Genomic DNA, 16,913 nt, shown 5'->3' on the forward strand with positions numbered 1-16,913 from the left:
CCAGTTTCGAACTTGACCTAGATATCATCAAGATGAACATTCAGACCAACTTTCATACAGATCCCATAAAAAGTATGGCCTCTAGAGAGGTCACAAGGTTTTTTTATTATTTGACCTACTGACCTAGTTTTTTAAGGCACGTGACCCAGTTTCAAATTTGACCTAGATATCATCAAGGTGAACATTCTGACCAATATTAATGGAGATCCATTCACAAGTATGGCCTCTAGAGAGGTCACAAGGTTTTTCTATTTTTAGACCTACTGACCTAGTTTTTGACCGCACATGACCCTGTTTCGAACTTGACCTAGATATCATCAAGATGAACATTCAGACCAATTTTCATACAGATCCCATGAAAAATATGGCCTTTAGAGAGGTCACAAGGTTTTTCTATTATTTGACCTACTGACCTAGTTTTTGAAGGCACGTGACCCACTTTCGAACTTGACCTAGATATCATCAAGATGAACACTCAGACCAACTTTCATACAGATCCCATTAAAAAATATGGCCTCTAGAGAGGTCACAAGGTTTTTCTATTATTTGACCTACTGACCTAGTTTTTGACCGCACATGACCCACTTTCGAACTTGACCTAGATATCATCAAGGTGAACATTCTGACCAATTTTCATGAAGATCTCATGAAATATATGGCCTCTAGAGAGGTCACAAGGTTTTTCTATTTTTAGACCTACTGTCCTAGTTTTTGACCGCAGTTGACCCAGTTTCGAACTTGACCTAGATATCATCAAGATGAACATTCAGACCAACTTTCATACAGATCCCATGAAAAATATGGCCTTTAGAGAGGTCACAAGGTTTTTCTATTATTTGACCTACTGACCAAGTTTTTGAGGGCACGTGACCCAGTTTCGAACTTGACCTAGATATCATCAAAGTGAACGTTCTGACCAATTTTCATGAAGATCTTGTGAAATATATGGCCTCTAGAGAGGTCACAAGGTTTTTCTATTTTTAGACCTACTGACCTAGTTTTTGAAGGCACGTGACCCAGTTTCGAACTTGACCTAGATATCATCAAGGTGAACAATCTGACCAATTTTCATGAAGATCTTGTGAAATATATGGCCTCTAGAGAGGTCACAAGGTTTTTCTATTTTTAGACCTACTGACCTAGTTTTTGAAGGCACGTGACCCAGTTTCGAACTTGACCTAGATATCATCAAGATGAACATTCTGACCAACTTTCATAAAGATCCCATGAAAAATGTGACCTCTAGAGTGGTCACAAGCAAAAGTTTACGGACGGACGCACGGACGGACGCCGGACGACGGACACCGCGCGATCACAAAAGCTCACCTTGTCACTTTGTGACAGGTGAGCTAAAAATAGGGGGCGGAGCCAGACGAAAAATAGGAGGTGCGCAAGTTCATATCATGATAAAGACTCATGCAAGGTTTCATGAATTTATATCAAATACTTTTTGAGCTAGGCGTGTCACGAACTTCGGACGGATTAGACCAAATCTATATGCCCCCACCACTCATGGTGGTGGGGGGGGGGGGGGGGGGGGGGGGGGGGGGGGAGGGGGGTACAATAAAGACAAAATGAATATCATCTTTATTGCAGTATACAAAACTCTTTTTTTTTTAATTCCATGTAACAAATACGCTTATTGTTTAAAAGGCCCAGATACTGGGCCCCAACAACAAAGATATGTATGTCAAATGATGTAAATTTCATGTACCAAATAAAAGTTATGATACATTTTATAATTTATTTCAAAAGTTAGTATCATTACTCTAGAATACAAATGATACATTTCCTGCAAAGTTAAATAAGATAAGATTTATTTAAAGTTGGCAAGATAGCAAACAACAACATAAGCTCATGTGAGCTTTTGAACTGACTAAATGATTTTTAAATGATCTTATCATACTTTACTTAGAATCTGATACAGTCTCAAAAGTTTTGGTTTTATACAGATCTCTGAACCAAACAGTAAATAATACATTGTAGAAGCAAAATGTATAACTTACCTTCTACAATTTCTTTCACATGTATAGCATGTTTATATTCCTCCATATGTACTTTATCAGCAGTTATATACAATATAGCTGTCAGTGGATCTGTCAACTTCACTGGAAACTTGGAACGTTCTTTACTAAAATTATCCATTGATTGCAATATAAATGATCAAACATGTAAACAATTTTGGATGCACTAATACATCAATATGTTTTACAAACTAAAAATGAAAATTTGTTAAATTCTATTGCTTAGAAATTATTTCTTAGACAAAATTACATAAAATCATATTTAAAGAGTAAATTTCTGCTACAACTGATATCTCTGAAAATACCACAAATCCCCAAGGTACAATTACCAATGAGAAACAATATCTGTGCATTTTATCATCTGAATTATTCATGTGATTGCAAACATTTTTTCAGGCACAGGCAGGCAAGTAAGTAGAAGCATGGACTTTCAACAAGCATGTGGGTGACTTCATCACATGAAAGAATTCTACATTAAACAGCAATTTGACCTTCTGTGGTGAAAGGCAAACTGTTTGTAGCTAGTGACCTAAACCATTCAGCCATTCTGCCACTGATGCTCTTGGAAAAACAAAATCTAGTTACCTTAGCTGTGTAGGTGGATCTAAACAACCAGCATCACATGCATAATACGGTTTATCATTCCGATCTAAAGAAACGTAAATGTTTGCTTTATTATCATCTCCTACTAACACAGATATATTTAGATGTGTATTATTTCCATAGTTTATCCTGTGAAAGTTAAAGTCTCTGTGTGTATCTTGAGGATGGAGCCCCATCTCCAGGTGTTCATTACCAAAACGCAGGGAACCAATACTGAGCAACATAGCTTGTAACACTCCGTCAACACCTGCAAATAGTTTACAAACATCTGACACTTGCAACATTCATAATTTAATTTAATTTTTTCTTCTTGTAAGTCATTCATAATTCACAAATATAACAGTATCTTAATTTCAAAATGGCATTCCACTTGCAGATGTCTTACATCATATTCTACATGACATTGTATTCAAATAAATTTCAAAAAAATTCTGACAAAAGCTCTAGTGTTAAAAAGCTTTTCCTTTGATTTGAGTGGTGACCTAGTTTTTGACCCCACATGACCCAGTTTCAAACTTGGCCTAGGAATCACTTAGATAAACATTCTTACTAAGTTTCATGAAGATAGGGTCATAAATATGGCCTCTAGAGTATTAACAAGCTTTTCCTTTGATTTGAGCGGTGACCTAATTTTTGACCCCACATGACCCAGTTTCAAACTTGGCCTAGGAATCATCAAGATAACATTCTTACAAAGTTTCATGAAGATAGGGTCATAAATATGGCCTCTAGAATGTTAACAAGCTTTTCCTTTGATTTGAGCGGGTGACCTAGTTTTTGACCCAGCATGACCCAGTTTCGAACTTGGCATAGGAATCATCAAAATAAACATTCTGACCAAGTTTCATGAAGACAGGTTCATAAATATGGACTCTAGAGTGATTACAAGCTTTTCCTTTGATTTAAGTAGGTGACCTAGTTTTCGATCCCATATGACCCAGTTTCAAATATGGCATAGGAATCAAGATAAACATTCTGACCAAGTTTCATGAAGATAGGGTCATAAATGTGGCCACTAGGGTGTCAACAAGCTTTTCCTTTGTTTTGACCTTGTGACCTAGTTTTTGACCCCACATGACCCAGTTTCGAGCTTGTCACAGAGATCATCAAGATAAACATTCTTTGCAAGTTTGTATCAAATCAAAGCATAAATGAACCTCTATATGGCTGAAAGGGCCAAAATAGAAAATTTTGCCCCTTTCAGGGGTAGTAACTCTAGAACCCATGATGGAATCTAGCAGGTTTTCGTAAGGAACCGAGATCTTAATGTGACTTAAGTTGTGTGTAAGTGTGGTTAAAATGAAATGTAAAATGTCACTTCTAGCATGTTCACAAGGTGAAAATGAACAAATTTTGGCTCTTTCAGGGGTCAATTAGAGGCCGTAACTCTGGTACCTATGATTGATTGGATCTGAAGGGCCCTGAATCGCTCACCTGAGTAATATGAGCCACATGTTTAAAATGGCAAACTGATGCTAAAATATTAGAAAGTAGGTCAGTAGGTCACATTTATGGTCACTGAAGGTCAGTTTTAAGATCAGTGTGCAAAACTGTACATGTCATCCAAATTTCAAGGCTGTATCTTAAAAAAACAAGAAAGTAGGTCAGTAGGTCAAGGTCACAGTCAAGCGACCCCTAATCACTTGGGGTCATCAAGTAATTATAATTAAACAGTCTAGGAAATATGATCTGTTAATTTTTGAAGTATTTATTCCTATATAACTCATATAACAAGTGACCCCAAGGGCGGGTCCTCTTTTCACCCCAGGGGCATAATTTGAACAATCTTGCTAGAGATCCACTAGGTAATGCTACATACCAAATATCAAAGATTGTTATTTTTTTCCCTATATAAGTCTATGTTAAATTTCGGACCCCCAGGGCAGGACCTCTTTTCACCCCAGTGGCATAATTTGAATAATTTTGGTAGAGGACCACAAGGCAATGCAACATACCAAATATCTAAAGCCTAGGCCTTACAGTTTCAGGTAAGAAGATTTTTGTTTTTCCCTATATAAGTCTATGTAAAACTTGAGATCCCCCAGGGCAGGGCCTCTTTTCACCCCAGGGTTATAATTTGAACAATTTTGATAGAGGACCACAAGGCAATGCTACATACCAAATATCAAAGGCCTAGGTCTTGTGGTTTTAGACAAGAAGATTTTTAAAGGTTTTTCCTATATGTCTTTGTAAAACTTGTGACCCCCGGGGCGAGGCCTCTTTTCACCCCAGGGGCACAATTTGAACAATCTTCATAGAGGACCATTAGATGATGTCACATGCCAAATATCAAGGCTCTACGCCTTGCGGTTTTGGACAGGAAGATTTTTAAAGTTTTTCATTTTGGTTGCCATGGCAACCAGAGTTCTGCATGGAATTCAATTCTTCGAACAATTTTGAAAGGGGGCCACCCAAGGATCATTCCTGTGAAGTTTGGTGTAATTATGCCCAGTGGTTTTCAAGAAGAAGATTTTTTTAGAAAATGTTGACGGACGGACGACTGACGACGGACGTCGGACATTGAGCGGTCACAAAAGCTCACCATGAGCCTTTCACTGAGGTGGGCTTACATGGTTGACATGTGAACATCCATGGTATAGGTAAAAAAACAAGAGGACCATGATGGTCCTGAATTGCTCACCTCTTCCCACATGACCCAGTTTTGAGTATGACGTCGTTTTTTCTATTATTTGACATAGTGACCTAGTTTTTGAGCTCATGTGACCCAGTTTTGAACTTGACCTAGATATTATCAAGATAAAAATTCTGACCAATTTTCATGAAGATCCATTGAAAAATATGGTCTCTAGAGAGGTCACAAGGTTTTTCTATTATTTGACCTATTGACCTAGTTTTCGAAGGTACGTGACCCTGTTTTGAACTTTATCTAGATATCATCAACGTGAACATTCTCACTAACTTTCATGAAGATCTCATGAAAAATATGGCCTCTAGAGAGGTCACAAGGTTTTTCTATTTTTATACCTACTGGCCTAGTTTTTGACCGCACGTGACCCAGTTTGGAAACTGACCTAGATATCATCAAGGTGAACATTCAGATCAATTTTCATGAAGATCCATTGAAAAATATGGCCTCTAGAGAGGTCAAAAGATTTTAATAATTTCAGACCTACTGACCTAGTTTTTGACTGCAGTTGACCCAGTTTCAAACTTGACCTAGATATCATCAAGATGAACATTCAGACCAAATTTCATACAGATCCCATGAAAAGTATGGCCTCTAGAGAGGTCACAAGGTTTTTTTATTATTTGACCTACTGACCTAGTTTTTTAAGGCACCTGACCCAGTTTCAAACTTGACCTAGATATCATCAAGGAGAACATTCTGACCAATTTTCATGAAGATCCATTCAAGGGTATGGCCTCTAGAGAGGTCACAAGGTTTTTCTATTTCAAGACCTACTGACCTAGTTTTTGATCGCAGTTGACCCAGTTTCAAACCTGACCTATATAACATCAAGACAAACATTCAGACAAACATTCAGACCAACTTTCATACAGATCCCATGAAAAATATGGCCTCTAGAGAGGTCACAACGTTTTTTCATTATTTGACCTACTGACCTATTTCTTGAAGGCACGTGACCCACTTTCGAATTTCACCTAGATATCATCAAGATGAACATTCTGACCAATTTTTATGGAGATCCATTCACAAGTATGGCCTCTAGAGAGGTCACAAGGTTTTTCTATTTTTAGACCTACTGACCTAGTTTTTGACCGCACATGACCCTGTTTCTAACTTGACCTAGATATCATCAAGATGAACATTCAGACCAATTTTCATACAGATCCCATGAAAAATATGGCCTTTAGAGAGGTCACAAGGTTTTTCTATTATTTGACCTACTGAACTAGTTTTTGATGGCACGTGACCCAGTTTCGAACTTAACCTAGATATCATCAAGATGAACATTCAGACCAACTTTCATACAGATCCCATGAAAAATATGGCCTCTAGAGAGGTCACAAGGTTTTTCTATTATTTGACCTACTGGCCTAGTTTTTGAGGGCACGTGACCCAGTTTCGATCCTGACCTAGATATCATCAAGGTGAACGTTCTGACCAATTTTCATGAAGATCTTGTGAAATATATGGCCTCTAGAGAGGTCACAAGGTTTTTCTATTTTTAGACCTACTGACCTAGTTTTTGAGGGCACGTGACCCAGTTTCGAACTTGATCTACATATCATCAAGGTGAACATTCTGACCAATTTTTATGAAGATCTTGTGAAATATATGGCCTCTAGAGAGGTCACAAGGTTTTTCTATTTTTAGACCTACTGACCTACTTTTTGGCCACACGTGACCCAGTTTCGAACTTGACCTAGAATTTACCAAGATGAACATTCTGACCCATTTTCATAAAGATCCCATGAAAACTGTGACCTCTAGAGATGTCACAAGGAAAAGTTTACGCACGGACTCACACACGGACGACGGACGCTGCGCGATCACAAAAGCTCACCTTGTCACTTCATGACAGGTGAGCTAAAAAGAAATTCTTGACATTAATTTCATGGGTATAATAATTCATATTTTTGGGATTAAAGATCCTAAGTGAAATTGATGACTATCCTAGAAGAGTTTACCTTGATGAAATACTCAAGACTATCATGAACAAGTGAATGAAGTATTGCCATGCAATACAAAGTCCCCTACTGGAAGGCACCTAATTTTTTCTACTGCAGTATAACATTATGAACTGATATCTGTCAATGATGTATAAACAATATTGTACTACATATACAATATGTTATAACATTATAACAACACACTTGGATTAAAATGTGCATATATAAAAACCCACAGTTGTTTTAATATTGAATTTTTTTGGCTGATTATAAAAATGTTATCATGTAAGTTATTTATAGTAACAACAATGGGAAATTAATCTTTAAAAAAAAAAAAAAAAAAAAAAAAAAAAATTAATAATATAAGTCCACAAGAAACTCTTTACCAGGTAGAGATAGGTCAAAATACACCTAAAAATTGGATGTAACATGCATGCTGTACCACAGAAAAGTGGTCTCGATTTTTCTCTACTGCCAGTAATAAAAAAGTTACAATAAAATCTATTTATAGTAACAACAAAGGGATGTAATTCTAAAAACAAGGGTGCCTCATGGTGGTGAACATTTGGTCCAAGTTACATCAAAATCCCTCCATGCATGAAGAAGAAATGTTCCATACAAAGTCATTCTTGAATTTGACCTTTGACTTCTAAATATGACCTTGACCTTAGACCTAGGGACCTGGTTCTTGCGCATGACATGTTGTCTCATCCAGGGGAATATTTGTGCCAACTGATATCTAAATCCTGCTTTGCATGACAAAGTTATAGACCGGACAGGAAAAAAATCCTCTTGACCTTTAATCTCAAAGTGTGACCTTGACCTTTAAGCTAGGGTACTGGGTGTTGCGCATGACATGTCGTCTCATCATGGGAAACATTTGTGCCAAGTAATATTAAAATCCCTTCATGGATGGCAGAGTTATGGACGGGACAGGAAAAAAACTCTGTTGACCTTTGACCCCCAATTGTGACCTTGACCTTTGAGCTAGGGGTCCGGGATTTGCGCATGACACGTCGTCTCATCATGGGGAACACTTGTGCTAAGTAATATTAAAATCCCTTAATGAATGTCAGAGTTATGGACTGGACACGAAACAGACCCTGTTCATGTTATGTTAACATTTGACTGCTAAGTGTGACCTTGACCTTTGAGCTAGGGGTCTGAAAGTTGTGCATGACATATCGTCTTATTATGAGGTACATTTGTGCCAAGTAATATTAAAATCCCTTCATAGATGGGAGAGTTATGGACCGGACAGGAAAAAAACCTTGTTGACCTTTGACCTCCAATTGTGACCTTGACCTTTAAGCTAGGGGTCCAGGTTTTGCGCATGACACGTCGTCTCCTCATGGGGAACATTTGTGCCAAGTAATATTAAAATCTCTTCATGGATGGGAGAGTTATGGACCGGACAGGAAAAAAGCCCTGTTGACCTTTGACCTCCAATTGTGACCTTGACCTTTGAGCTAGGGGTCCGGGATTTGCGCACGACACATCATCTCATCATGGGGAACATTTGTGCCCAGTAATACTAAAATCCCTTCAAGGATGGGAGAGTTGTGGACAGGACAGGAAAAAAGCCCTGTTGACCTTTGACCTCCTATTGTGGCCTTGACCTTTGAGCTAGGGGTCTGGGTTTTGCGCATGACACGTCGTCTCATCATGGGGAACATTTGTGCCAAGTAATATTAAAATCCCTTCATGGATGACAGAGTTATGGACCGGACACGAAATTGCAGACGGACGGAATGACGGAATGACGGAATGACGGAATGACGGAAAAGAGCATTCCTATAGTCCCCAAAACTGGTTTTCAACCAGTAGGGGACTAATAAACAGAACAAATAGCCTACCAGCAGCAATCATACGCTGACAACCCTGCTTCTCTAATGTGATAATCCATGTAGTAACAATCCTAGCTATACTGTCTTCATCCACCGGGTCAACCCATAATGTACTGGAATGCCTGATAGAGATAAAAAAAAATACCAGTAGATATCCATCACTTCAATTTTTTATCATCTTACTCGCTTAGTACTGAGAATGAAACACATTACAATATTTCCTTTTATTTGTTTGTATAATATGGCAGATCACTATATACTGTTTACCTTTTAGTTGTTCAAAAGCTCCTTTACTTTGCAATGATAATGTGATAGTATGTGTACAGTTGAATTGTCATTATTCATTCGGGATTAATTTATTTATGTTACAGGGTTTGTCATCAATAAAAAGTCTTAAGATATACATACAATGATGTGTGGCCACTGTAACATTTATCTGGATAGTGTAATGTTTTTCTCAGTTCTAACTCCACCTCTCTGACAGTATGAGGGTCATGTAAGGGTGCTGGTACGTTACTCAGAACGTAGTATATTGTACTGTTGATCTTGTCACCATTCAGACTGTTGGCTGCTCTTGAGTAGCTGATGCTAAAACCACTCAACCACAGCTAGGGAAATAATGAAAATTGTGTTAGTTGTCAATTGTATTAACAAGAGTACTGCCTGTTGGTGTTAAGGCTTGTCTGCAAGTCCTTGACATTTGGAAAAACACACAAAAAAAGAGTTCTGATTCTTGGTCTTCTTACTCAACATTTTCTATTTTTAGTAACAGTGACCTGACACTAGTTGCCATAAAAACAATCCCCAGCCTTCTGTCCTTTTTCTATTTTTAGTTACAGTGATCTCAAATATACGAGTATGTACAAACAAAAGTTAGTTCTTTATATAAACTTGCTAAAAAGTCTGGTGACACAAAGTCAATCCTAAGTTATATTTTATGCACACTGCCACTCATGTTTTGGATTAATCAGAAAAATTTAAACTGATTTAGTGTAGGGTCACCAAAAAACATTTCAAAGAAATTATTTGTAAATTAGGCCAGCAAGTTTTGACAAGATGATTTTTAAATTCACTATAGATAATTATATGGAAAATTAACAACATCCCTTAAGTTGAAAATTCTTGCCAGAAGGTCACCCATTTAAAAACATTTCTGTGAATTATTTTGACATTATAATAACAGTTTACTAAGACATGTTGTCTGAAGATTTCTCTACTCTTAGCTCTAGTGGTCACTTTTTTCGAGGAACCTGAATAATGAACATTCTCAGCAAATGGTCACCCAAGGGACAATTATGTTCAATCACTTTAAAATAAGGTCATTAGTTTTTGACAAGATTTTTGAAGTTTCCACTACAAGGGAAAAGTCACCTTGCCATCTGGCTGCCATTTTCTTTTACAAATTAAAATAATCTGAACAATCTTGGAAGTGGGTTGTCACCCAAGGAACATATCTATTAAATTTAAAATCAGAGAAGCAATTAAAACTTCCTTTTAAAATAATCAAGGTACTAATTCTTGACTAATTAAATATTTAGGAAGAAAACATTACAATTTCAAAGAAAGCAATGAATCACCTTAAAGAAATATCAGAAATTCAGTATGTGTATGTCCAAATATACAGAAAACAAATACAAACCTTTTCCCACAGAGAGGTATGTTCTGACTTCAGCGTTTCCGGGTCACTCTGTAAGGCAGTTGCCATCTCCTGCAATTAAAAAGGAAATCACAAATTATAAACATAAACTTGAAAGTTTCCAGAAAAGTATTTAGAAGTTCATTCAACAAACAATTCAACTGTCAAATATCATGTATATTGAATAAAGTTTAATCTAAAGACATATCGCAGTTTTCTATATGTATATAGGCAAAAATTTTCCTCCAGACAGAATTTCTTTAAGCTTTGTGTACTGACTGAGAATCAAGTTTAAAACGGAAATATGTATTAAAAATCATCGGTACCCAGGCTTGATCTTGAATTATCTGCCCTTAAAAATAAGATTTTTTTCAGTATTTTCCGACTTTAAAGGGCAGATAATTCATGACCAAGGCTGGGTACCTCTGATTTGTTTTATTTCATATTTCTGTTTTTGATTTGATTCTCTGTCAGTAAACACAGTTTAAAGAAATTCTGTCCGTAAGAAAATTTTGCCCCATGTTAATATAGCCACTGTGGCAAATGTCCTTAACTATGAACATGACAAAATGATACTGCAAAGTCCTGGTCTTTCCCATGGACCAAATTTCTTTAAACTTTGTATACTGACTGCAAATGAAGTCTGAAACAGAAATATAAATTAAAATGCACAGTTTCCTTGGTCTGATATTGAATTATCTGCCCTTGAAAATTGGATTTTTTAGTATTTTCTGGTTTTCAAGGGCAGATAATTCAAGATCAAGCCCGGGTACCTATGATTTTTAATACATATATCCGTTTTAAACTTGACTCTTAGTCAGTACACAGTTTAAAGAAATTCTGTCCGTAGGAAAATGTTTGCCTATATATATACAGAAAACTGTGCGATATGTCTTTAATGAATCACACTGTAGGATGTTTCTTAGAGAAGGCATGCAGAAAGTGTGATCAAATTCCATGGATAAGTATTTTACCAGGCAATTTTGGTATAACACATACACCACAAACATGGACAAGATATTCTAAAATTTAGTGAGAAACAAGCAATGACCAAAATTGTGTTATTTCTTTTATATCAGCAGTCACAATGAACATGTTTAATTTCATGTTTTCCTGATAGCACTCTTTAAGATTAAAAGAAAACAGGCATTATTTCATTCAAAATCAAGCACATTTTTTGTTGCTTAGCAATGCAGTTATATGCAAAATGATCAAATTTTAATTTTATCAAAATTCTTTGGTTAATAGGTAACGATGTTTTCCATAGTTGCTGTTGAAAAGCATACATTTATGATAAACTTACTCAGAAACAAATTTACACCAGAACAAAAGCATATTGTCATGCAAGATTAATTAATCTATATTGAAGTTGAATAATTTTCCAAGCAGACATAATTTAGAGATCAACAACCTTTTTTCATTTATGTTCTCACCTGTCTACATTTAGCATGAAGATCAACAACCTTTTTTCATTTATGTTCTCACCTGTCTACATTTAGCATGGAGATCAACAACCTTTCATCGTTTATGTTCTCACCTGTCTACATTTAGCATGGAGATCAACAACCTTTCATCGTTTATGTTCTCACCTGTCTACATTTAGCATGGAGATCAACAACCTTTCATCGTTTATGTTCTCACCTGTCTACATTTAGCATGGAGATCAACAACCTTTCATCGTTTATGTTCTCACCTGTCTACATTTAGCATGGAGATCAACAACCTTTCATCATTTATGTTCTCACCTGTCTACATTTAGCATGAAGATCAACAACCTTTCAGCGTTTATGTTCTCACCTGTCTACATTTAGCATGGAGATCAACAACCTTTCATCATTTATGTTCTCACCTGTCTACATTTAGCATGGAGATCAACAACCTTTCATCGTTTATGTTCTCACCTGTCTACATTTAGCATGGAGATCAACAACCTTTCAGCGTTTATGTTCTCACCTGTCTACATTTAGCATGGAGATCAACAACCTTTCAGCGTTTATGTTCTCACCTGTCTACATTTAGCATGGAGATCAACAACCTTTCAGCGTTTATGTTCTCACCTGTCTACATTTAGCATGGAGATCAACAACCTTTCATCATTTATGTTCTCACCTGTCTACATTTAGCATGGAGATCAACAACCTTTCAGCGTTTATGTTCTCACCTGTCTACATTTAGCATGGAGATCAACAACCTTTCAGCGTTTATGTTCTCACCTGTCTACATTTAGCATGAAGATCAACAACCTTTCAGCGTTTATGTTCTCACCTGTCTACATTTAGCATGAAGATCAACAACCTTCTATCATCTGTGTTCTCACCTGTCTACATTTAGCATCGAGATCAACAATCTTTCATCATTTATGTTCTCACCTGTCTACATTTAGCATGGAGATCAACAACCTTTCATCATTTATGTTCTCACCTGTCTACATTTAGCATGAAGATCAACAACCTTTCATCATTTATGTTCTCACCTGTCTACATTTAGCATGAAGATCAACAACCTTTCATCATTTGTGTTCTCACCTGTCTACATTTAGCATGAAGATCAACAACCTTTCATCATTTGTGTTCTCACCTGTCTACATTTAGCATCGAGATCAACAACCTTTCATCATTTATGTTCTCACCTGTCTACATTTAGCATGAAGATCAACAACCTTTCATCATTTATGTTCTCACCTGTCTACATTTAGCATGAAGATCAACAATCTTTCATCATTTGTGTTCTCACCTGTCTACATTTAGCATGGAGATCAACAACCTTTCATCATTTATGTTCTCACCTGTCTACATTTAGCATCGAGATCAACAATCTTTCATCATTTGTGTTCTCACCTGTCTACATTTAGCATGAAGATCAACAACCTTTTTTCATTTATGTTCTCACCTGTCCACATTTAGCATCGAGATCAACAACCTTTCAGCGTTTATGTTCTCACCTGTCTACATTTAGCATCGAGATCAACAACCTTTCATCAATTATATTCTCACCTGTCTACATTTAGCATCGAGATCAACAACCTTTAATCATTTATGTTCTCACCTGCCTACATTTAGCATTGAGATCAACAACCTTTAATAGTTTATGTTCTCACCTGCCTACATTTAGCATTGAGATCAACAACCTTTAATAGTTTATGTTCTCTCCTGTCTACATTTAGCATCGAGATTAACAACCTTTAATCATTTGTGTTCTCACCTGTCTACATTTAGCATCAAGATCAACCATCATTCTCTTTATGTCCAGTACAGGTGCAGCCTTAGTGTACTGTACTACAGTGTATATCGTCTGCTTGGAATATCTGAAATAAGTTTCCGATGGCATAGATAGGTACTTGATACATGATTTATCAATTAATGTCGAAATGAAGAACAACATCTGGGCTATAGTCAGCTATAGACTAATACTAATATCCTCCATTGTTTTTTTTAGATAAAAAGCCTTGAAAATCCTATATTGCTCATCAGAATTCCACAGCTCAAACAGGTGAAATAAGCAACATTTCTGCCTAATTACCTTGAAAACTGGCCTGCAAACCTGGCCCATTCAAGTCAGTCATGTTTTTTTTCTTCGTAAATCAAGATGGCTTTTAACAAATTAAGAAGAGGGTCAGTGTTCTATTTTTAGCTCTGGTCGCCATGTTTTTTGACAAATCAGAATAACATGGACATTTTTGATAGATAGCCAGCCAAGAAGCTCTTCTACATGATTGTTTAGGAGCTGAAAAATGGGAAACATTCTTTTTAGGAGGGGAATGGTACCAATATTCATCACCAAAGACAGCCAAACAAGTGTCCTGAACATATAGACTAAATTGTACAAGAGCACCGCCTTGCGGGTGCAGACGCTCATCTGATTTTTTGTCTCTGTATAATAGAAATGTTGTCCTACCCGTGTCTTTATGATTATTTCTAAGTCCAAAAGGGGCCATAATTCTTGCAAAAAGCAGGATGGGGTTATTTTTCTTGCTGTACAGAGTCGGCTTTTGATGGTGAACAAGTGTTGCAAGTTTTAAAGCAATAGCTTTAATAGTTTAGGAGAAAAGCTGACCTAAACACAAAACTTAACCAAGAAATTTGATTTTCTAAGTCCAAAAGGGGCCATAATTCTTGCAAAAAGCAATGTAGAGTTACGGTACTTGCTGTGCAGAGTCAGCTTTTAATGGCAAATAACTGCTCCAAGTTTTAAAGCAATAGCTTTGACCGTTAAGCAGAAAAATTGACCTAAACGCAAAACTTAACCAAGAAATCTGATATTTCCTATGTCCAAAAGGGGCCATAATTCTTGCAAAAAGCAGGATGGAGTTATGTTTCTTGCTGTACAGAGTCAGCTATTGATGGTGAACAAGTGTTGCAAGTTTTAAAGCAATAGCTTTGATAGTTTAGGAGAAAAGCTGACCTAAACATAAAACTTAACCAGGCAATGCCAATGCCGATGCCGACACCGATCAAGAGATGACAATAACTCTTCATTTTTTTTTCAAAAAAATCAGACGAGCTTAAAATGAAACCAATCTATAATTTTAGCAAGCAGTGCTATTTACAACTCTGGCAGCATAAACAACATTACCCTTAGAATGAGGGGTAATAATACAAACAAAGTGTCATTTGTCAAAATTTTGACTGACACAGCCCTAATTATCGACTGATATTAATTGTATCAAAAACAAGATCTATTAGTTGTCATGAGATTTCAACAGATTTCAATCTAAGTTCATATGCAAGTTTCATATCTGTTATATTTCATAAACCTTTAGTTTCATTGATTGGAGCAAAGGTTGCTTACTTGCCACTTGGAATTTCTTCCTGTTTATCTTTGACAGAAGTTGATGCCACGACCACTCCAACATACAAATCTTCATCTGTACTAGCTTCAATCTTCACCAAACCAGATGACATTGTGTATGTTACCATGGTTCCGATGTAATTCTTCTCACTGAAAAACAACAACAATAAGTAGAGAGTCTGAAAATGTTTGATTAAGTAATTACTGAGAAACACACTTACATGCAAACAAAGCTCTGTTAAAAAGGGACATAATTCTGAACAAAAAATGGAGTTATGTAACTTGCTCAAACAGTACATCTCATGATGCTGAAGTCATGTGTGAAGTCTGAAAACATTTGGTCAAGTATTTTTTGAGAAACCTGCTTATATGCAAAATTTTAACACCAAAATTTGTAAGTTAAAAAGGGGCATAATTATGACAAAATGAAACGTACAGTCATGTAACAAGTCCTGTGAGGTAATCTCATAAGTCTAAAAGCATTAGACCTAGTAGTTTTAGAAAAACCTTATTACATATGAGACTTTTTTGTGCTGATGTGGACACCAATAGAAGGGTGACAACAAAAACTATACAATCTGAAAATTTCAAATAGTCAAGCCAAAACTGCTTATAGAATTGTTCCTGGTGTTTTAAAAATATATCCTCTCCCATACTGGCCTGCAGAAGGTATGTAATTTTGTATGCTGTGACCTTGACCTTTAGCCAAATTACCTCAAAAACATCAGCAGTCATCAAATGACCACAGATAATCATCCTATGAAGTTTGACAACTGACTTGACATAAATTTACAAAAATTTAGAACTAAATCTTTTTTATTTCCCCGATTTTGGTAAAAAAACTTTTATGTACAAAACACCGTGTGAAAAACATCACATGTTATATAACAATCGTCTAATGTTTTCCAGTAAACCTCGCTTATAAGGAACAGGTTGGGACCTCTAAATATTGTTCCTTATAACCGAGGTTCTTTATATCCGTATAGCGAACTAATTCCTTGTAACCGAGGTTTGTATAACAAACACAATTTGTATAACGAACACTTTTTGACTGACGTTTGTAAAGGGCTCCGGGTCGACCATGAATCTTTATGTGAGAAAGTTGTGAGTATAGTACCAGTCCTTTCCTAGAGAGATGGTAAGGTAAACTGACTGTGCATATATGACTAAAATAGTGTTGAAACACGGCGTTTAAACCTAAACTAAGCCAAAATGTACGTCAGCTTTTGTCGGCTATTTCTATCTTCTTTTTAGAGAGCACTACATTATGATTATAAGATATGTTGCAGCCCTTATCTTGCTCAAAAGCATGTTATGTGAAAAAGCATCAGTACTAATGTAAAATAAATGTTCAAATAATTAATACAAAAATGTTAAATTAGACTATCAATTAAAATTCAAAAGTAGGGTGTTTATGAC

The 16,913-nt window shown here is 36.3% G+C and overlaps 1 protein-coding gene across 5 annotated transcripts in view; it reads right to left on the reverse strand.

The window, feature by feature from the left end:
* Window positions 1-16,913, reverse strand: part of LOC123535585 (uncharacterized protein KIAA2013 homolog) — a 52,975-nt gene that overhangs the window by 16,009 nt on the left and 20,053 nt on the right. For all 5 annotated transcript variants that reach the window (XM_053528534.1, XM_053528533.1, XM_053528531.1 and 2 more), the window contains exons 7-13: window positions 15,495-15,644; window positions 13,908-14,010; window positions 10,710-10,778; window positions 9,479-9,678; window positions 9,080-9,192; window positions 2,610-2,874; window positions 2,007-2,131 (exon numbers count right to left, since the gene is read on the reverse strand). In XM_053528534.1, the coding sequence (XP_053384509.1) occupies window positions 2,007-2,131; window positions 2,610-2,874; window positions 9,080-9,192; window positions 9,479-9,678; window positions 10,710-10,778; window positions 13,908-14,010; window positions 15,495-15,644 (1,025 nt within the window). The remainder of the gene's footprint in view (window positions 1-2,006; window positions 2,132-2,609; window positions 2,875-9,079; window positions 9,193-9,478; window positions 9,679-10,709; window positions 10,779-13,907; window positions 14,011-15,494; window positions 15,645-16,913) is intronic.

Source organism: Mercenaria mercenaria, chromosome 17, assembly GCF_021730395.1.
Source record: "Mercenaria mercenaria strain notata chromosome 17, MADL_Memer_1, whole genome shotgun sequence".
NCBI lineage: Eukaryota > Metazoa > Mollusca > Bivalvia > Venerida > Veneridae > Mercenaria > Mercenaria mercenaria.